Below are 21,796 nucleotides of genomic sequence, written 5' to 3'. Positions count from 1 at the left end.
AAACCAATGTGGAACAGCAAGCAGAGAGCAGAGCAGGCAGGAAAATCACAGTGGCTGTGACACCAGGGGCAGTGTCCCAGCTGCTGCTGGACACCCTCCACAGAGGAGTTCCCACCACCAGTGTTATCCACTCCTCTTGATTACTTTTGGCACTCAATGGATTTCTTCAGTGTCATGGTGGACTCTGGGCAGTCTTTTGTCCTGCTTCTCCTGGGTGTTGCAGCAGGCTGATGGAATCAGGGTGCTGGAGGAGTTGTTGGATTGCAGTGAAATTCTTTCCAATGGGTGTAGGTTGTAGCTAACCATACAACATGTGAGCAAAGACACATCCTGGTGAGGAGTTATTGGTCCAGAGAATTTCCAATCACAGCCAATGATTACAGAGACATCACACAGACAGAAACTGAACTGATTGCTGTGGTGGTGTTCCAGAACTGTGACAAATATTGTGGTGCAGGCCCAGCTGTTTACAGCACCATGAGCTGAGATACAAACTAACAGAGCAGTTGAGAGCAGGACCAGGGCTGCAAGGGGAGCCAAGGGGCCCAGACCTACAGAGCCTGTGGCTCCTTCTTCAGGCATAGGTGAATGATACAACTCCCCTTTATCATAGTCTATCCCCACTCAGCTCCCTGCTGCATCTTGATTTGAACAGGGGCTCTTCTCCCCACTTGCCTTTCCCATCTGCCTCAAGGATGCAGCATTTGGTTCTTTTTCACTCCCATCCTTTCTCACATGGTTTGGTTGCACATCTCATCACCTCCAGGGTCTCACAAAGACATGAAGGCCATCTCAACATTTCATTACCACTCCCTTTTTGGGTTCACATTGATTGGTTCTATTGCAAACTATGTCATTGATCAACATGGATCTAGAGGCTGCAGCCCAGGCTCTGGTTGTCTCTCTGGTCTGCAGGTGCTCACTGCTGGCTCCTGTGGAGCTTCTCATCCACCAGCACTTCCAAGGCTTTTTCTTCATGGCTGCTCTCAAGCCAGTCCCTGCCCAGCCTATATCAGGATCCATGTACATGGTCTCTGTGCACAGTGTCCTCTGGGGTGCATGGGGATTGCTTTTAGGACTGTCCATGGAACCCCAAATGCAAAACCCAATTATGGGTTTGGTCATGGGGAAGTTACACCAAGAACCTGAATTTGGTTGGGCTGTTGTGTTACAATCTTTGTCTTCTGGGTAGGTAAAATGGGTGTAGAAGATTCTCATTTCATTTCGTTCCTGGTGAGTAGATCCATTGACTCTCTGCATGCAGTCTAAATTTGCTTTTCTACCATGGACTGCAGTTGAGCTGAAGCAGCAGACTGACAAGATGCACAAACTTCTGTGTTTCAGCTCAGAGAGCAGGAGCAGTGTCAGCCTCATGCCTGTGTAACCCCACCATCATGGGAGAGGAGTCACCACTTCTGCCATTCCATGCCCTGTGAACCCCAGGGGAGTCCAGAGCACTGTTCATGCCCTGTGCCCCAAAGCCAGGACTGCTCCGATAAGGGTCCGACCGTTCCTTCGAGCCAAGCAAAGGGGAAGCTGCTGCTTCATGCACCTGTGCCTCTTCCCCAGGGCCATCCATGCCAGCCCTGAAGCCCCTTGCCACTGGGCTTACCCCTGCCGGGTCCAGCCCCACCTGCCATTGCGCCAGATTGGAAACCTCCAAGCCTGCCTACTGGGAACTGTGGCCCTGCCCTGCCATGCAGGCTGAGTCTGTGAGGGCTGACCCCTGCCGGGTTGATCCTGTGTTACTGTTCCCTGCCATCCAGAGGGAGCTGCCTGAGTCCTGCTAAGGGAAACTGCTTAACAGCTACCCTAAGGTCCAGTCCCTCTCTGCTGCCATGCAAGGGAGAAGGTTGCCACCCACTGTCACTGGCTGGACCAGCCAGGAGTCAGCAGTCTGCCACAACCGAACCTTGCTACAAAGGACACAGAGTACCTTCCACCTGCTTTGTACTCACTAACAGTTCAAAGCACCCGAGTCTAGCAGGATAATCTTTGTAGTCCTGTCCTCTGATACACAGTGTAATATGGCTGCATATACTTAGCAGTTGCCAGAGTCCTGTCGAGTTGTCATCTGGTGGACAAGTCGTGGGATTGCAGCCTGTGTTATAGTAATAGAAATTAACTCTGTAAATATCCTGATTGAGTCCAAATTATAAATACTAAACCACTTATGGGATGTATTTCACAATTGTTCACTAGATTATCTATATAAAATGGTGATTCATTGCTTACTAATAATTTTAGTAATTAATACAATTACTATTACTATAATTCATATTTCATATTCATAAACTAATAACCTCTTCCTCACAGACAGAAAAAAAACTCACAGTCCCTTTCCAGCTGTGTTCCTGCTGTTGGCCAATCACCTCCCCAGGCAGAAGTGACCTCACAGCCCCTTCACATTCATTGGCTTCCTACTGAATGATGAGCTCCTGAGACACAACTGACCACATGATTCCACACCCAACCATCCCCCTCCTTGTGGCCAGAGGCTGACCAGATCAAAGTTTCATCCAATCCATCTGGCAGATTTCCTACCAAGGCTCTGAGTGGAGAAACCTTCCTCAGAGGAGCTGCTGGCCCTGTCCTGGTGATCTGTGGAAGAAGTCTCGACACATCATCTTGTCCAGTGACTCTGCTCAGGGTGGGGTTAAGCAGAGGAGGTCCCTCAAGACCTGTGCCCATTTTGGCCTCATAACCAAAGGAGCTGCAGAGGCCCTTGGTCAGAAGGTGCAGGGATCTGATTAAGAGATTGCACAGTGCTGGCCCAAGGGCTTGCCCTGAGGGATGCCACTGGGAAGTGGCTGCCAGGAGGACTCTGCCCTGGTGACTTTTGGGCTTGATCCACCACTCACCCTCCCACCCAACACCTCATCCATTTCCTCAGTCCTGCTGTCACCAGTCTGGCTCTATAGAGATCATGGGAGACCATGGCAAAGGCCTGGCTAAGGTCCAGGAACCAAACATCTCCTTCTTGCCCTTACCCAGACAGGTTTGATGATCTCTCTCTTGTCCTTCAAGGGCCTGCAGATGGCTGCAGGAGTGTCTGACCTATCACTTTTGACCCAACACCACAACTGTGCTGAGGGTGACCAACCTGGAGTTTTCCCCAGCCTCCTTCTTGGTCTTCCTGAAGATGCCTTTTCCAAGGAGCCAGAACCTCTCTGCTGACTCTGTGCACATTTCAGGGCACAGCCCAGGAAGGGTGATGTGAGCAGACAGCAACATTTGCAATGAGCCTGTGCAGGACACCTGAGAGGAATCTCCCTGGGGCAGTGAGGTTTGTGCTGCAGTCACACACAGAAATGACTCAGGATCACAGGATGTCAGGGGCTGGAAGGGACCTCCAAAGGAGTCCAACCCCCATGCCATACCAGGACCATAGAATCTAGTGCAAGATGCACAGGAAGGCATCCAGATGGGTCTGGAAAGTCTCCAGAGAAGTAGACACCACAATGCCCTTGGGCAGCCTGCTCCAGTGCTCTGTGACCCTCACAGTGAAGAAATTCCTCCTCATGTTGAGGTGGAACCTCCTGTGCTGCAGTTTATAGCCATTTCCCTTTGTCCTATCCCAGGGTGCAACTGAGCAGAGCCTGTCCCTGTCCCTTCTTTCCTGACCCCCAGGCCTCAAATATTTATAAACATTTATTAAATCCCCTCTCAGTCTCCTCCTCTCCAGACCAAACAGCCCCAGGGCTCTCAGCCTCTCCTCTCCAGGCAGTGTTGCAGCCCCTTCAACATCCTTGTAGCCCTCCCTTGGACTCTCTCCAGCAGATCCCTGTCCCTCCTGAACTGGGGAGACCAGAACTGGATGCAATATTCCAGGTGGGGCCTCATCAGGGCAGAGTAGGGGGGGGAGAAGAACCTCCCTGGATGTGCTGGACACACTCCTCCTAATGCACCCCAGGACCCCATTGGCCTTCTTGGCCACCAGGGCACATTGCTGCCCCATGCAGAACTTGCTGTCCACCTACACTCCCAGGTCCTTCTCCACAGGGCTGCTCTCTAGCAGATCACCTCACAGCCTGTCCTGCTGCAGTTTATTCTTCCTTCCAAGGTGCAGGACTCTGCTCTCATCCTTGTTGAACGTCATGTGGTTCCTCTCTGCCCAGCTCTCAGTCTGTCCAAGTCTGTGAATGGTTGCACAGCCTTCAGGGGTCTCAGCCAAGCCTCCAAGTTTGGTATTGTCAGCAGACTTGCTGAGCAGACCCTGTCTGTCTGTCTGTCTGTGCCCTCATCTATGTCATTGATGAAGATGTTGAACAGGACAGGACCCAGCACTGATCCCTGAGAGACTCCACTAGTTACAGCTCTCCAGCTGGACCTGGCACCACTGACCACCACTCCTTGGTCTCTATTATGTAACCAGTTCCTGATCCATCTCACTGTCTGCTCTTCCATTCCACACTTTCTGAGCTTACTCATAAGGATGTTATGGGAGGCAGTGTCAAAAGCATTACTAAGGTCAAGGTAGATTACATCCATTGTCAGGGCTCTGCCAGGCATCATAAACTCCTTTTGCACCTCAGGATGTTCATACAGAGTCTTTCCCTACCACTCACACAAGCTCTGCACTGCAGCAGGCAGAGTGCCCCTGGCCTCCTGCTGCCCCTGCCAGAGGAACTGCTCTTGAGGGCCAGCTCAGTCAGAGTAGTTCCCATGGCCTGTCCCTGCCTGTGCTCACAGGGCTGGCATGCAGCAGAACAAGGACCAAGCTGCCACAGCACTCAGGGCTTGCACTGACACAGGAGAGGCTGGAAGTGGAAAGAGAACAGCCCTGGAAGTCCAGGTGCTGGTGCTCCCTGGCAGGGCTGCTGTGCTGGGAATATTTTCTCCCCAAAATCTGCACAGGACCTGGCCTAAACGCTCTGGAGAAGCCCTGAAAGAAGGATCTCAGGAAGGAAAATGTTAATGAAAAGTTCTTTATTTTTTTAACCAAAGAAAGAGCAGAGGTCCTGCTGCACAAACTCTTGGTCAGCAGAGCAGAGAATGTGTTAGAAAAGGGATGACAGTTTGATAAAGAGTAAAACACAACAACCACAAAGTACAGAAGCCAGGCTGGGCCTGCACTGAGTGACATCAGAACTGCTCTGCAGAAGAGTTTATTACTTCTGAAAACACCCAGTGATCAGTTGGGTCATGGTAGCTTTGAGCTCCTGGTTCCTCAGGCTGTAGATGAGAGGGTTCACTGCTGGAGGCACCACTGAGTATAGAACTGCCATCACCAGGTCCAGGGATGGGGAAGAGATGGAGGAGGGCTTCAGGTAGGCAAAAAAGGAAGTGCTGAGAAACAGAGAGACCACAGCCAGGTGAGGGAGGCAGGTGGCAAAGGCTTTGTGGCGTCCCTGCTGAGAGGGGATCCTCAGCACTGCCCTGAAGATCTGCACATAGGACATCACAATTAACACAAAACAGACAAATGTAAAAGAGGCAGTGACCACGAGAAGCCAAAGTTCCCTGAGGTAGGATGTGGAGCAGGAGAGTTTGAGGATCTGGGGGATTTCACAGAAGAACTGCTCCACAGCATTGCCCTGGCAGAGGGGCAGGGAAAATGTATTGGCTGTGTGCAGCAGAGCATAGAGAACCCCAGAAGCCCAGGCAGCTGCTGCCATGTGGACACAAACTCTGCTGCCCAGGAGGGTCTCATAGTGCAGGGGTCTGCAGATGGCAACATAGCGATCGTAGGACATGGTGGTGAGGAGAAAATACTCTGATGCGAGCAAGAAAAATACAAAGAAGACCTGGACAGCACATCCTGCATAAGAGATGTCCCTGGTGTCCCTCAGGGAATTGTCCAAGGATTTTGGCACAGTGGTAGAGATGGCACCCAGGTCAAGGAGGGCAAGGTTGAGGAGGAAGAAGTACATGGGGGTGTGGAGGTGGTGGTCCCAGGCTATGGTGGTGATGATGAGGCCATTGCCCAGCAGGGCAGCCAGGTAGACAGCCAGGAAGAGGCAGAAGTGCAGGAGCTGCAGCTGCCTTGTGCCTGGGAATGGCAGGAGGAGGAAGTGGCTGATGGAGCTGCTGTTGGCCATCTGCTACCTCTGGCCATGGAGACCTGTCCGAGGAGGGAAAGGCAGTGACAAGTTAAGGCACAATTCTCTCAGCCTCATTGTAACCCCTGTCCCTGAGCTGCATGAGGAATGGATCACTACCAACCCATGCCAGAATTCATCACAGCTTCACATGCAGAAGGGACCCAGAATTGCCATGAAGATTCCTCTGGTGTCAGAACAGAAAGTGACCAACAGCCCAAGAATCCGATTGTGTTGGATTGAAATTCCCCCCCATCATTAGCTTTGCCAGAGCAGCTCAGTCAGAAGCAAATGAAGCTGTATTGACAAGCAAGAGCTACACTCTACAATGGAATGCAATGAACAGGTACAAAACATACAGGAGTGACAATATTAGACAGGTATTTACAATTACCAAATGACATGAAGCCCCCTGGTCAGAGACCAGGGAAGCTCTTTCTCTGCCCCTATCCCTTACCCTGCTGTTCCAAGAGAGAATTAGGAGTGGAGAGAGAGAAAAAGCAGTGGGTTACACTTAGCCAAGGCCAGCCAAAGCAGGTGATCTCTCCTGAGCAAAGCACAACAGCTGAGATCAGAAGAGAAGAGAGAGAATTGTTATGGTACAGCTCCTCTGATTCCAGATATTTATCCAATGAATTTGTTTAGAATAATCTTTTATTCTCCTTTTCACACCCAAAAGTGATCTATTTATTTTGTTTCTACTTTTCTGCTCAAAATCTGTAACTAAATTTTAAAGGCATAGCCTAAAACCACCACCCATGGAGAGGTGGAGAAACAGGGAGCAGGCCTGCAGTGCTGCAGAGACAGTGAAGGGAAGAGAGAAAGGCAGAGGGGATGGGGGTGAAGCCTTCTCCTTACCCAGCTCTGCTCACTGCTGCTCATAGGATGGAAGTGAAGGGCTTTGGTCCTTCTTCTGTGAGCACACTCCAGGAGCCTTCAGCTGAGCATCAGCTGCTGAGATAGAGATGCCTCCAGGAGCTGCAGCTGCAGTGTCCTGCACCCACAGCCTCACTGTGTCAGTGACTGCAGTGATTTCTCCTCCAGTGAGCTCTCAGCATCCTCCCAGTCCTGGCCACCTTGAAGCTCTCTCTGCCTTCCTCATCTCCCTGAGATCCTCTGGCAGTGCCCTCAGCCCTGCTGTGCTGTGCAGAGGAGATGCTCCTGTCCAGAGCTGTCTCCTGCTGCGCTGCCTGCTTGCCTGAAGCATCTTCCAGCCCAGAAGCCTGGCCCAATAGGGCAGCAGAGGACCAGACCATGGTATTTTAATGACTCTGCTTTGGCTTTTGGTGCCCTGTAAACCTTAGGGACTGAGAGGAAGCTGATGAAACCTCTCCAGAAGTCAAAGTCAGATTCAAACTCTGAAGTTTCTTCTACTCTTAATGGGTCCCAATGAAGCATACTGGGAAAGGGTCCCCAGGGTCTGGTTAGAGCAGGACAGAGTGGATGCAAGGGAAGCATCACTGGAGGCACTGAAGCATCTCCAGGCTGTGGTGAGAGCAGAGAACTGAGGCAGTGCTGACAGGTCAGGACAAGCAGCTCAAGGTGGCTCTGCTGCTGAGGGAACCTGGGGGGGTTTCATTGATCCAAAGGGCCAAGCCCCGACCCCCATCCCCTGGCACAGCAGATCCTGTCCCTCACCTGTGGCTCTGGGCTCTGCTGGGGGAAGTGGGGAGTGAGGAGGAGCAGTGACCAGGGTAGGACCTTGTCAGGTTTTGCTGTGGTTTGCTTGCAAAGAGACAACTCCTGCTGAAAAGGAATGAAATGTACCTTTAAAAATAGTTTTGATCAGATGTTTTGTGTAATAAAATCTTCTCCAATTAGCTGCAGAAACCTTGGCAATAATGAGAGGTTCAACAGTATTTAATGAGCCCCATGGAGTATTTGGGGCTGATTACATGATGCTCAGGTACTGCCAGGAGACTCTGCCAAGGTACTGCCAAGAAGCCTCTCAACAAGTCCAAGTCAGAAGCAAACTCCAAAGTACCTTGAAGCACTGATTGGCCTCACTGAGACTTGTTACTGACAAAGGCTCCCCAGGGACTCGTTAGAGCAGCTTGTTAGAGGCCAGGATTGCAGGGAGACAAAGGTAAAGTGCAGGGGAGAAAAACTTGCCTTTGGTCTAAGAAGCAGAAAGGCCAAGCCCTGACCACTGCCCTTGCAATAGAAGAACCTCAAAACCTCAAAGCCAAGTTTCTCCTCACAGGCCTTGGTGGCAGAGGCAACTGCCAGAGCCAAAGGGACAAAGACCAAGGACAGAGACCAAGGCCTCTCAGCCTTGCCAGAACTCTTGGCTATCCCTACTGCAGCCTGTCCTACACTGTCCCATGCCTGCAGCTCTTTCCCTTCAGGCTGCTGACACCAATCCTGCTTCCCCATCCAGCTCTGCCCCTGCTATTTCCATCCCTTCCCTGAGCTGTCTCAGCTCTCCCTGCCATTTCCTGACATCTCTGGATGGCCTCATGCATAGCAGCTCTGCCCTTTGAGGGACATTTCTTTGGCCTCCTCTCCACTCTGAACCTTCCAAGCTGCACTTTCTGAAGGTTTTGGTCTCTTTCCACTCTCCGGAAGAGCTCCATCCTCTCTGAAACCACCCTTCAACCATGTGCACACTGCTATGGCAGAGCCCTGAGCCTCCATTCAGCAGGCTGAAGCAGCCCAGGTCCCTCAGCCTCTCCACAGAGATGTCAACTCCCATCCTGGAAAATCTCCTCTGCAGCCTCCCCAGTTCCTGGCTTCCCCTTTGGACTTCTGAACTCTGCACCCAGATACCAGGAATCCAGATGTGGCCACAGCAGTGTTGAGTCTGGGGGAGGACGATTCCTGTGTCTGGCCACTTTTCTCCTGCCACAACCCATCTGCAGTTGGCCTTCTTCCCTGTGTGCAGAATTTGTTCCATCCCAGGGCATTTGGAATAGGGAAAAGAACCTCAGGAAAGTCTTGCTCAGTATTGCTCTATGAAATGCAGACAGGCCTTAGGCCTGGTCCTTGAAATGGGAGCTTAGGAGAATACAGAGGCTCAGGGCCTGCTCTTGAAGGTGACATTTGCCCCAGCTCTTCGCAGAGAGGTCCTTGCTGTCCCCTGTTCTGCTCCCTGAAGCAGACCAGCACTCACACATGCCCTGCACTCTAACAGCCATGCAAACAAAGGGGAACAAGCTCAGGATTATTGCTCCAACCAACTTATGGAGACTGAAGCCCAAGGCAGGAATCCACAACCATAGCCAGGCCCAGAGCTCTGAGAAGCCCCAGGTGGTGTCTTCCTTTTGCACTTCATGCAGCATCTGCTTGGTTCCCATATCTCACTGATCACAGAATGGGCTGGGCTGGAAGGGACCTCCAAAGTTTATCTTATCCAGCCTTCCCAGGGACATCCTCAACTAGATCAGGTTGCCCAGAGTCCTGTCAAGCCTCACCTTCAATATCTCCAGGGATGGGATCACAACTACCTCCCCGGGCAACCTGTTCCGGTATTCCACTACCCTCATGGTGCAGAACTTGTGCTGGCTCCTCCTTCCTGCACAATCCTGCTTTGTTCCCATCTCTCACCCATGTCTATGGATGTCCTTCCTCTCTGATCCATGGAAACACAACACCTTGTGTTCAGTGCTGTGCCCACTCCTCCTTCTGAGGCAAAGGCCATGCCTGGAGCCATTCCCTCCTGAGCAGCTATTTCTGCAACCAGTTTCACTCCTCCCTGGGGTGATGATCCTGCACCTGCAGTCCTATTCCAGACTGGAAGAGCAGAGATCTTCACCATGGCCTTTTCTGGTTGACTTTTTCCAAAGCAAGTGTGGTGGTTTGAGCCTTAACTGAGAGCCTTAACCAGGCCCCTCAGCAGAGACCACCCCTCGGGTTGGTTTGCCTTCACCAGCAGCAGGGGAAACCCACACCGACTTCCCCAGCAGGTTCTTCTCAGCAATCACAGGAACTCCATCTCCATCCTCTGTTTGCAGCAGGTCGGACTGGGCAGGACCAGCTCAGTTCACAGATCCTCTGCTGTTCACTAACCAAGTGGCTTGAGCTAGGTGTCTTTCCCAGTTCCTAAAGGTCCCATGGCTTTTAGGGTGGTCCTTAGCAAGCCAGTATAGCTCTCAACCTTCCCTGTAGCTGGTGCATAGTATGGGATGTGATAAATCCACTCAATGCCATGTTCCTTTGCCCAGTCCCTTAGGAGATGGTTCTTGAAGTGGATTCCATTATCCCATTCAATCCTCCTGGGGATGCTGTGTCTCCACAGGACAAGTCTCTCTAGGCCCAGGATGGTGTTGCAGGCAGTGGCATGAGGTGCCGGGTAGGTTTCCAGCCACCCTGTACTTGCCTCCACCATGGTCAGTAGGTGATGTTTGCCGCTGTGAGACCGAGGAAGGGTGATGGAGTCGATCTGCCAGGCCTCTCCATATTGATATTTCGACCATCTCCACCCATACCACAGAGGCTTCATGTGCTTGGCCTGCTTGATGGCAGCACAGATGTCACACTCATGGATGACCTGTGAGATGGCCTCCATGGAGATGTCCACTGATCTGTCCCCAGGCCACTGGTATGTGGCATCTCTCCCTTGGTGGCCAGAAGTGTCATGGGCCAAGCAAGGTAAGAACAGCTCACCCTTGTGTTCCCAGGCCAAGGCTATTTGGGAGATTTTAGCAGTCAGATCTGCTTGGTGGTTGTGCTTGTGCTCCTCTGTGGCTCTGCTCTTGGGGATGTGTGCAGCCATGTGCCGTACCTTGGTTGGCAGCCTGTCCAGGTGGGCAGCGATGTCTTGCCACAGGTCAACAGACCAGACAGGCTTCCCTTTTCTCTGCCTCTCGTTCCTCCTCCATTGCTTCAGCCACCCCCACAAGGCATTGGCTACCATCCAGGAGTCAGTGTAGAGGTACAGCACTGGCCAGTTCTCTTGTTCTGCTATATCCAGGGCCAGCTGGACAGCTTTTTCCCTCTGCGTACTGACTGGATTCACCTTCTCCATCCCTTGCTTCTGCCACTTGCCTTGTTGGGCTCCAGACAGCTGCCTTCCATCTCCGCTTGCTGCCTAGAAGCTGGCAGGACCCATCTGTAAAGAGAGCATAGCCCTTCTCGTTGTCAGGGAGATCATTGTATGGGGGAGCCTCCTCAGCACAGCTCACTGTCTGCTCTGGTGGCATTCCCAAGTCAGCACCCTCTGGCCTGTTGGGGATCACTTCCATGATGCCAGGGCATTCAAAGCTCCCCATCCAAGCTCGCTGAGTTATCAGGTCCATCCCCTTGCTCCAGGTGGCATCTGTGGCATGATGTGGGGTTGAGCCTCTCCCTTTGAACATCCAGGTCAGGACTGGAAGCCTTGGAACTAGAAACAGTGGTGACTGAGACCAAATTACCTCAGAGGCAGCCCAGACACCCTCATAGGCAGATAGGATTTCCTTCTCTGTCGCGATGTAGTTGGCCTCAGAGCCTTTGTAGCCCTTACTCCAGAAACCTAGGGTCCTGTCCCTGGTTTCACCAGGAGCCTTCTGCCACAAGCTCCATGAAGGACCATTCTCACCAGCCACAGTGTACAACACATTCTTGATCTCTGGCCCAGTTGGAAGAGGTCCCAGAGCCATAGCCTGGACCACCTCTCGTTTGATCTGGTCAAACGCCACCTGCTGCTCAGGTCCCCACACAAAATCATTTTTCTTCCTTGTTACATGGAAGAGAGGCTTCACAATTTGACTGTACCCGGGAATGTGCATTTTCCAGAAGCCCACAAGCCCCCAAAAGGACTGTGTCTCTTTCTTGTGAGTGGGCTGCACCATAGTGACGACCCTGTTCACCACCTCCTGAGGGATGTGGCGACGGCCATCCTGTCATTGAACACCCAGGAACTGGATCTCCCTGGCAGGCCCTTTCACCTTGCTTCTCTTGATGGCAAAGCCAGCCTCCAACAGGATATCAATTATCCTCTTACCCTTCTGGTAAACTTCCTCTGCTGTCTCACCCCATACAATGATGTCATCAATCAACTGCAGATGCTCAGGGGTTCCACCTTTCTCCAAGGCAGTCTGGATCACCTCATGGCAGATGGTTGAGCTCTGGATCCAGCCCTGAGGCAACCCATTCCATTGATACTGTACTCCCCTCCAGGTGAAAGCAAACTGTGGCCGGCATTCTTCTGCAATGGGAATGGAGAAAAAGGCATTAGTAATGTCACTTGTGGCATACCACTTGGCCGCCTTCGATTCCAGCTCGTACTGGAGCTCCAGCATGTCCGGCACGGCAGCGCTGATCGGAGGAGTCACTTCATTCAGGCCACGGTAGTCCACGGTCAGTCTCCATTCCCCATTTGCCTTCCGTACTGGCCATATCGGGCTGTTGAAGGGGGAGTGAGCCTTGCTGATCACCCTCTGGCTCTCCAGTCATCGAATCAGTTGGTGTATGGGGTGCAGAGAGTCTCTGTTGGTCCTGTATTGCCTGTGATGTACTATGCGAGAGGCAAGAGGGAACTTCAAATCCTGCCTCTTATGGCTGCCCACTACAGAGGGCTCATCCAACAGCTCAGGTGTGGTAGAGAGCTGTTCTTTGCCTGCAGTCTCCACAGCTGCCACCCCAAACGCCCACTTGTGCCCCCTAGGGTCCTTGAAGCATCCCTCCTGCAGAAAGTCAATGCCAAGAATGCAAGGTGCATCTGGACCAGTCACTATGTTGTGCTTTCCCCATTCATTCCCAGTCAAGCTTATCTCAGCTTGCAGTACAGTCAGGTCTTGTGAGCCTCCTGTGACTCCTTGAATGCTTATGGACTCAGTCCCTTTGTACCCCGATGGTATCAGGGTGCATTGGGCCCCTGTGTCCACCAGAGCTGGGTACTTCAGGGCTTCTGCAGTGCCAGGCCATTTCATATAGACATCCCAGGACACTCTGTTGTCCTTGGCCTCCACCTGGCTGGAGGTAGGGCTCCTCTAATGCTGGCAGCAATGCCCACACCTGTCACAGGGTCCTGTGTTACTAGGGGAAGGGTCTCTTGAGTGAAAGGGACCCCTCTGGGAAACTGGGGCAGCCCTTCTTCTGGATATGTTATCCCCAGTGTGGCCACCTTGCAGTTCCCACACTCTGTTCCAGAGGGCAGAGGTGGGTTGGCCATGCCAGGTGTCCATGTCCTCTCCATGGTCACAGAGGATCCTCCACAGAGACCCCCTCAACATCCCCCAACTGGCTTGGGGTGATCTCCTAGGGGAAGGTCGCCTGTTCCTGATTGCTGAGACCTGGACCCATTCTGAAGGAGAAGGGGAAAAGGAGGCATCGCTCCCCTTTTTCAGTTCAGACATGGAGGTCTTGATCTCTTTGACAATGTCTTTAGCCATAGTTTCTATGGCTGAGATCAGGGGTTTCTGATTTACGCTGTCCTCATATTCCCTTAAATCATTGGCAAACTCACAGACAGTTTTAGGACTTCCATCCTGTCCAGTCAAGAGTATCCCTCCTAATGTGTGAGCATATTTCTGAGGAGCACCCTGGGTGAGTTTCTTTACGAAGGGCCGTCTCATGGGCACCTCATCTGGGTCCGAAGGGAGCTGGCCATCCCCATAAATTATTTCCATCAAGGCCATGTGCCTCAGATATCGAATGCCCTGTTCCATAGTTGTCCATCTAACTGGGGCCCAGGGCAGGTCATCTCTTGAGCGGTACCGGCTCTTGATGGCGTTCAGAATCCGGGCCCAGAGAGTGTGTATTCCATCAAGTTTGGCTAACTCCTTGTCCAGACCAGCATCACGAGTCAGGGAGCCTAAAAGCTTTGCCTCCCTCTTATCCAGGTCCACTGTGTCCACCCCCTTGTCCCAGCATCTCAGGGCCCAGCTTAGTATTGGCGCACCCTCTTTCCGTGCGTAATCCAGATGAGTTTGTCTTAATTCCTTTCTGGGGAGAGATGTGACAGTTGTTGTTTGCTGTGCTGGGTCATCCTCATACACCACTGGATTCTGCAAGGTGCTAGGCCTGCCGACATGCCTTCCTCACCATCACTGCTTGGAGATGATTTTTGCCTCCTTTTCCTGCATGTGGTGACAGGTACCAGGGAAACTGTGTGGTAGGAAGCATCAGGGGTTAAGTGTGGAACTGCTGGTGGTGGGGCAAACCCTTGTGCCAGGGACTCAGGCTGAGATCTGGCACACTCTCTACAGTCTGACCCCTCCCTCTCTGTGTCTACACAGTGCTTGCAGTGCTCACAGCACAAACCCTCCCAGTAGTTAGAACTTACAAAGGACTGCCTTATCCCTCTGCAAAGAGCTCTTAAAGGGTTAGCTCTTCCCCCATCCAACATGGTCACAGCAAATGCCCCTATAAGGATTATATTTAAGCACATAGAGCATATTGCAATGTAAGGCAATTTTCCATCACAGACATTTTTATCTACACCGTTGGCTTCATAGATTGCTTCAGGAAAATTTCTTATGTTAGAGAAGCTACCACTGCCAGTAAAATTCAAAGCATTCAGGAGGTCCATGCCCAACTGCATTGGTAAAGTTTTTATGCAGTTGAGCAGCATCTCTATCATTAACCACACCACATGGTAAGTTATTAATTTGTAGATATGGGTCCAAAAGCTCCAGCCAAACACCCATGCAAAAGCTTGGAACATCTTATTCTTCAAAACTGCCATCTCTACTTCCAATCCTTTCCTTTCAGACAAAGTATTGCTTTCCAAAGAGAATATTAATTTCCAAGCCCCACGTTGCAATGCCAAAAATACTGTGGTGGTTTGAGCCTTAACTGGGATTTAGGAGCTCAGATGGGGGCAAGGCTGCGAACCACTCCCCCACTCCTGCTTCCTCTTTCCCAATCGAGAGAAAAAGGGAAGGGGAAAGAATAGGTACAGATAAGGGAAGGGGAAAAACAAGGAGACATTAAAGAGATTCAGTTTGTACAGGGAGGGCAACCACAGAATCACAGAATGTTAGGGGCTGGAAGGGACCTCCAAAGACCATCCAGTCTAACCCCCCTGCCAGAGCAGGGTCACCTAGAGCAGATCACAAAGGAACACATGCAGGTGGGCCTTGAATATGTCCAGAGAAAGAGACTCCACAGCTGCCCTGGGCAGCCTGTTCCAGATGGGGCCCAATCTGCACTAGGATGGAGTCAGGGATGTGATTTGTACTGGGATGGGCCTCAGACTGTACTGGGAGATATTAAAATGATCCTGTTACTGATGGGACAAGACCACATCTCTGCAGGGGTGGGGGCAGTTCAGCAGATCCAGTTTGTACTGAGACTGGGCTAGGTCTATACTAGCAGGGGGTTAAAAGGATCAAGTTTGTAATGGGATAAGGGCCAGACTGTACTGGAATGGAGCCAGGGGATCCCAGTTGTACTGGACTGGGGTCTGGTTGTACTTAGAGAGGGAACCAAGGGAGTGAATTTGCAATAAGCCTTGCCAGACGTATACTGGGAGGGGATAAAGGGATCCAGCCTATTTTGGGACAAGGCCTAATGTGCACTTGGGAGTGTTAAAGGGTCCCTGTTTGGACAAGCAGAGGGCTCAGACAGTACTGGAGGGCAAGCAGGTGTCCAGTTTGTACTGGAATGGATGCAGTCAGTCCTAGCAGGAGGCCTGGAGATGCATTTTATACTGGGATGGGACAGAGGCAGTAGTGGGAGAGGGCAAGGTGATTCACTTTGTTGTGAGAGGAGGCCACAGCTGTACTGGAAACAGTTCAAATTATGTAGTTTTTAGTGGGAAGGGACACAGCCTGTACTGGGAGTGGATTCAAAATATCCTCTCAGCACTGGGTGAGATTCACTTGATACTGGGACAGGAACAGGGTTACCATTTTGTTCTGGGCTGTCTCTCAAGCTGTGCTGGGATGACATCAGGAGGATCAGTTTATTTTGGGACAAGGCCAGGTTTGTATGTGGAGGGCTTAAAGGGACCATGCCTGGACTGAGATGGGGCCCAATCTATAGTAGGATGGAATCATGGTCTCCAGTTTGCACTGTGAGGTGGCCACATTGTTGTGGGCGGAGGCAGGGTATGAAATTTGTACTGTGATGGATGGAGTTGGTATGGCAGAGAGAGACAGAGGATCAGTTTGTACTGGAATGAGGAGCAGTCTGTACTAGGACCAGGGCTCCAGCAAGTACTGCTGCTCCCTGGCAGTGCTGCTGTGCTGGGACTCATTGCCCCTCCACCTCTGCACAGAGGAGATGTGCCTGAAGCTCTAGAAAATTCTTGGAGGAAGGACCTCAGGAAAAAAAACGTAACTCAAAGCTTTATTTTGTTTAGCCAAAGAAGGAGTACAGCTCCCCCAACATAAATCCTCAGTCAGAAAAGCAAAGCAGAGAGTGAAATAGAAAGGTGATGACAACATTGTCAAAAGTAAAAATCCACCACAAAGAGCAAAACTTAAGCAGCCAGGCTGGGCCTGCACTGAGTGACATCAGAATTGCTCTGCAGGAGAAGACAAAGAGTTTATTGCTTCTGAAAGCATCCAGGGATCTGTTGGCTCAGGGCAGCCTTCAGCTCCTGGTTCCTCAGGCTGTAGATGAGAGGGTTCACTGCTGGAGGCAACACTGAGTACAGAACTGACACCACCAGGTCCATGGATGGGGAAGAGATGGAGGAGGGCTTCAGGTAGGCAAAGAAGGCAGTGCTGAGAAACAGGGAGACCACAGCCAGGTGAGGGAGGCAGGTGGCAAAGGCTTTGTGGCGTCCCTGCTGAGAGGGAATCCTCAGCACTGCCCTGAAGATCTGCACATAGGACACCACAATGAACATAAAACAGACAGAGAATAAACAGCCACTGGCCACAAGAAGCCAAAGTTCCCTGAGGTAGGATGTAGAACAGGAGAGCTTGAGGATCTGGGGGACTTCACAGAAGAACTGGTGCACAGCATTGCCCTGGCAGAGGGGCAGGGAAAATGTATTGACTGTGTGAAGCAGAGCATTGAGAAAGCCACAGGTCCAGGCAGCTGCTGCCAGGTGGAGACAAACTCTGCTGCCCAGGAGGGTCTCATAGTGCAGGGGTCTGCAGATGGCAACATAGCGATCGTAGGACATGGTGGTGAGGAGAGAAAACTCTGCTGACATGAAAAAGGGAAGGAGAAAGACCTGAGCAGCACATCCTGCATAGGAGATGTCCCTGGTGTCCCTCAGGGAATTGGCCATGGATTTGGGCACAGTGGTGGAGATGGCACCCAGGTCAAGGAGGGCAAGGTTGAGGAGGAAGAAGTACATGGGGGTGTGGAGGTGGTGGTGCCAGGCTATGGTGGTGATGATGAGGCCATTGCCCAGCAGGGCAGCCAGGTAGAGGGCCAGGAAGAGGCAGAAGTGCAGGAGCTGCAGCTGCCTTGTGCCTGGGAATGTCAGGAGGAGGAAGTGGGTGATGGAGCTGCTGTTGGCCATCTGCTGCCTCTGGCCATGGAGACCTGTCCAAGGAGGGAAAGGCAGTGACAAGTTAGGGCACACTTCTCTCAGCATCATTGTAACCTCCCTCCCTGAGCTGCATGAGGAATGGATCAGCTTATTCCCCATCACTCCCAACCAGTGATGGTTCATCACCACTTCAAACACAGCAGGGACCCAGAATTGCCAGGAAGATTCCTCTGGTGTCAGAACAGAAAATGACCAACAGCCCAATCCCAGGGAATGAGAGTCCCATGGAGAGGTGGAGAAACAGGGAACAGCTCTGCAGTGCTGCAGAGACAATGAAGGGAAGAGAGAAAGGCAGAGGGGCTGGGGGTGAAGCCTTCTCCTTACCAAGCTCTGCTCACTGCTGCACACAGGATGGAACTGCACAGCTTTTGTCCTCCTTTTGGGTGCACACTCCAGGAGCCTTCAGATGAATGTCAGCTGCCAAGGCTGTGACTCCTGACCTGGAGCCCATAGCTTTGAGGGCACTGCCTCTGCTGGGGGAGAAGAGGAGAGCAAAAGGTTGCATTGGGAAAGGTGTCTGCAGTGCAGAGAATGGCACAGAGGTGCCTGATCCCCGTTGCCAGGGCGTCTCTGACAGCAGATCCCTCTCCCCCTGCTGCCCAAGTCCCTGCTGCTGGCAGCTGTCCCTCCCTGTCCCTGTTCATAGAGCCCATCCCACCTGCTGTGTGCTCAGTTTTGCCCTGCAGACCCCTCCCAGCAGCAGGACACTGCCCAGGGGCAGCTCTGGGTGTGCAGGGGCTCAGGAGCAGCTCAGACAAAGGCTGATGAGACCTCAGATTCTTATGAACAGCAGTGAAACAAACTCTAGTCTCACACTGCCCTCCCAGCACACCAAGGGGATGAACATTCAAAGCCAAGACTCCTTCCCTTCCAGCAAAATGCTACCCTGATGCTCTTCTGGAAAGCCTCCTCAGAAATGCCCAGGGGGGAGCTAGAACTGTGAGCAGCTCTGGCCAATGCAGCTCCCTCCCCAAAGCAGAAGGACCCTGCCCTACCCTGCCCTGCCCTGCCCTGCCCTGCCCTGCCTTGCCCTGCACTGCACTGCCAGGGCTGTCTTCTGCCACTCACAGCTTCTCCCCACAGCACTGTGTGGAGCTCCCTGGGCAGGCTGAGACCTGAGCCTGGCAGGCAGCAGAATCCCTGCCCCAGCACACAGCCCCTGGGCCGCACGGACCTTGCTCTGAAGGACAGCCCTGACCACCCCTGCCTGCACCCCAAGGCTCCACAGCTCTTCAGAAAAGCCTGAAAAGAGCCTCTGCACAGGAAGATTTCCTTCCAGCCCCCACCAGCTGTGGCTGTGCCAGCTTTAGGAGATGCCTCCAGGAGCTGCACCTGCACTGCCCTGCCCCCACAGACTCACCATGTCAGTGGCTGCAGTGACTTCTCCTCCTGTCAGCTCTCAGTCACCCTCCTGGACACCTCCAAGCTCTCTCTGCCTTCTTCATCTCGCTGAGATCCACTGGCAGTGCCCTCAGCCCTGCTGTGCAGAGCAGAGGAGCTGCTCCTGGGCACAGCTGACACTTTTCATTGCTGCCTACTTTCCAGCAGCTCCCTCCAGCCACGGAGCTCAGCCCAGCTGAGCAGCAGAGCACCAACCCAAGGGCATTTTAATGACCCTCTGGTGGCTTTGGTGCCTTGTTAACATCAGAGACTGAGAGGGAGATGATGAAACCTCTCCAGAAGTTTAAGTCACTTTCAAACTCTGAAGTTTCTTCTCTTGTTGATGGGTCCCAGTGAGGACACTGCTGGGAAAGTGTCTCCAGGCTGTGGTTGGAGCAGAGAACTGGAGGCAGTGCTGAGAGGTCAGGACAAGCAGAGGAAGATGTCTCTGATGCTGAGCAAACCTGGAGGTGTTTCATTAATGCAAAGGGTCAAGCCCTGACCCCTGGCTCCTGGACAGGCAGATCCTGTCCCTCACTCATCCCTCAGAACTCTTCCTGGAGCAGTGAGATGTGGAGAGGACCAATGCCAAGGGCAGGACTATGGCACAACCCCTCCCAGGCTCCTGAGGATGGACAAGGAGGCAATGAGGCCCCAGGGCTGCAAGGAGGAGTTGTCTCCTCAGAGGCATCAGTGGCACAGACCACAGCCAGAACCAAAGGCAGGATGAGCTTAGCTCTGCCAGGAGCCTTTCAGCTCTCCCACAGCCCTCTGTCATCTGCCCCTCAGGCTGTCCTCTGCTGCTGCATCAGCTGAGCCTCTTTCCCTGCAGGCTGTAGTCACCCAGCCAGCTGCCCCACCTTGCTGGCACCTTCCTTTGCTGCTCTCTCTCCATCCTCCCTGGGTGTTCCTTGAAACTCCAAGCCTTGGAGTGCTCCAGGCTGCTGCTGGGGGATGTCTTGCTGTGACATTTCTTTCTCCTCATGTCCAGTCTGGACCTCCCCAGCTGCACTTTGTGGCTTTGTTTCTTTCTCTTGCACTTTGTCACTGTGCAGAAAAACTTCTCCATGTCTCAAACCACTCCCCAAGCACTCTCAGGCTACTCTGCTCTTGTCCTCACTCTTCACACCATTGAGCCCATGGCATTCAGCCTCTCTCTACTAGTCATGTGCATGAGGCCTCCCAAGCACATCTTGGGAGATCTCTGGGCACTCTCCAAGGTCTTTGAAGATGGAAATGTGGTGGTCATAGGACAACAAAGAGACCAAGTGCCCAATGTGCCTTCAAGAGGACTGGACCCCCGAGGGTGAGATCTGCCCAGTTGCCAGGGAAGGGACATAGCCGAGTCCAGCAGTGCAAACATCTGCCTCAGCTTGAAGCAGCAGCCTGAGGAGCTGCACAGAGCAGGAACAGCATTTAGCTGCATGGCTGTGTGACCCTGCTGCTGTGGGAGAGAAGAGGAGTCACTGCTTCCACCGCTCCATGCCCTGTGAACCCCAGGGGAATCCAGAGCACTGTTCCTGCCCTGTGCTCCAAAGCCAGGACTGCTCTGATAGGGTCCTGCCTGCACTTGTTTTTTCCAGGGCTGGTCTCTTTCCACCTCCACACTCTCCTGCTGAGCCCCTGTGTTGGGGCAAGGCCTCTGTGCTCTGGCAGCATGGGCACCATCCTGCTGCTTGGCAGTCCCATGACCACAGGCAGACACAGGCCATGGGAAATTCTTTGGCTCAGATGGCCTCCACAAGGGCAGTTCCACACAGACAGGTGATCTGCTTGGGGCAGTGTCTGAAGGCTTAGGTCTTCTTCCAGTATTTCCTTCAAGAGCATGCCCAAGAAATTGTCCAAGAGATGCAAACAGCAGGGAACAGCTAAAGTGTGTGAGTGTGCAGGGCTGGGGCACACAGCAGTGTCCTCACACAGCCAGGCCTCCTGCAAGTGACCTGAAGGATCAGCAGAGAAGGGTCTGGACTGTGTCTGTGTTCACTGGACACCCTGGGGAAGCTGTCCCAGGGCAGTCATCCTACACTAGCCTTCATAACCACCATTTCCAGCAGCAGCCTCACACCTCAGCTTGGATAGACTCTTTGTCCCTCCAGAGGAGGACATGGCCTCAGGAGGTCAGCAGTGCCTGTTTGCATTGTGCAGATGAGATGTCAGCAGATGAGCTGAGGTGAATCTGAGTGAGCAAACACCATCAACTATTGCTGGGGGTACCAGGGCACTGGAGGTGTGAGGAGCCCCTCCCAGCCTCTGGCAGGGGCAGCAGGAGGCCAGGGAGACTCTCAGACTGCTGCCAGGCAGGGCCTGTGTGAATAAAGGGGAAAGATTCTGTCTCTGAACATCCCACACTCCATTAGGGGTCCATGAGGCCAGCTCAGATGTGGGCACCTGACAGAGCTGGAACATTGCTGTGTGTCACTCCAGAACAAACCCTACTGGCCCAGGGAGATTCATCTCAGATGGCTTGGGCAGGATTCCGTCTGCTCACATCACTCTTTCTGGATTGTGCCCTGAGATGTGCACAGAGCCATCCCAGAGTGTCTGGGCTCCTTGGAAAAGGCCTCTTCAAGAACACCAAAAAGGAGGGTGGGGAAGGTTGCAGGCTGGTCACCCTCAGCACAGTGCCTGGGAAGGTGAAGGCTCAAACACCTCTGCAGCCATTTGCAGGCCCTTGCAGGACAAGAGAGGTATTGCTGAAGCCATATGGGTAGGGGCAAGAACAGGATGTTTTGTGGTGCCTGGAGCTTAGCCAGGGCTTTGCCATGGTCCCACATACTCTCTTTAGAGCCAGACTGCTGAGAGCTGGAGTGCAGACATGGATGAGGTGGTGGATGGGTGGTGGAGGAAGCCCAAATGTCATCAGTGGAGAGTCCTCCTGGCAGACACTTCCCAGTGGCATCCCTCAGGGCAAGCCCTTGGGCCAGCAGTGTGGAATGTCTTCATGAACTCCCTGCACCATCTGACCCAGGGCCTCTGCAGCTCCTCTGGAGATGAAGCC

The 21,796-nt window shown here is 52.7% G+C and overlaps 2 protein-coding genes and 1 pseudogene across 2 annotated transcripts; all 3 read right to left on the bottom strand.

Annotated features, from left to right (window-relative positions):
- Window positions 1–21,796, bottom strand: part of LOC137457129 (zinc finger protein 585A-like) — a 182,306-nt pseudogene that overhangs the window by 37,315 nt on the left and 123,195 nt on the right.
- LOC137457125 (olfactory receptor 14J1-like) lies at window positions 5,112–6,041 on the bottom strand. Its single transcript, XM_068168925.1, has one exon. The coding sequence runs from the start codon at window positions 6,039–6,041 to the stop codon at window positions 5,112–5,114; it is 930 nt and encodes a 309-aa protein (XP_068025026.1).
- LOC137457148 (olfactory receptor 14A16-like) lies at window positions 16,552–17,187 on the bottom strand (the record flags this gene model as incomplete). The annotated part of the gene is made up of 1 exon (XM_068168947.1): window positions 16,552–17,187. A coding segment is annotated over one exon (636 nt), but the record flags the coding sequence as incomplete, so codon positions are not given.

Source organism: Melanerpes formicivorus, unplaced genomic scaffold (genome assembly GCF_026170545.1).
Source record: "Melanerpes formicivorus ecotype bairdi unplaced genomic scaffold, bMelFor1.0.p_v2 SCAF_160, whole genome shotgun sequence".
Taxonomy (NCBI): domain Eukaryota; kingdom Metazoa; phylum Chordata; class Aves; order Piciformes; family Picidae; genus Melanerpes; species Melanerpes formicivorus.
Note: the sequence above shows the minus strand (reverse complement) of the source record. Positions and strands in the feature narration are given on the sequence as shown.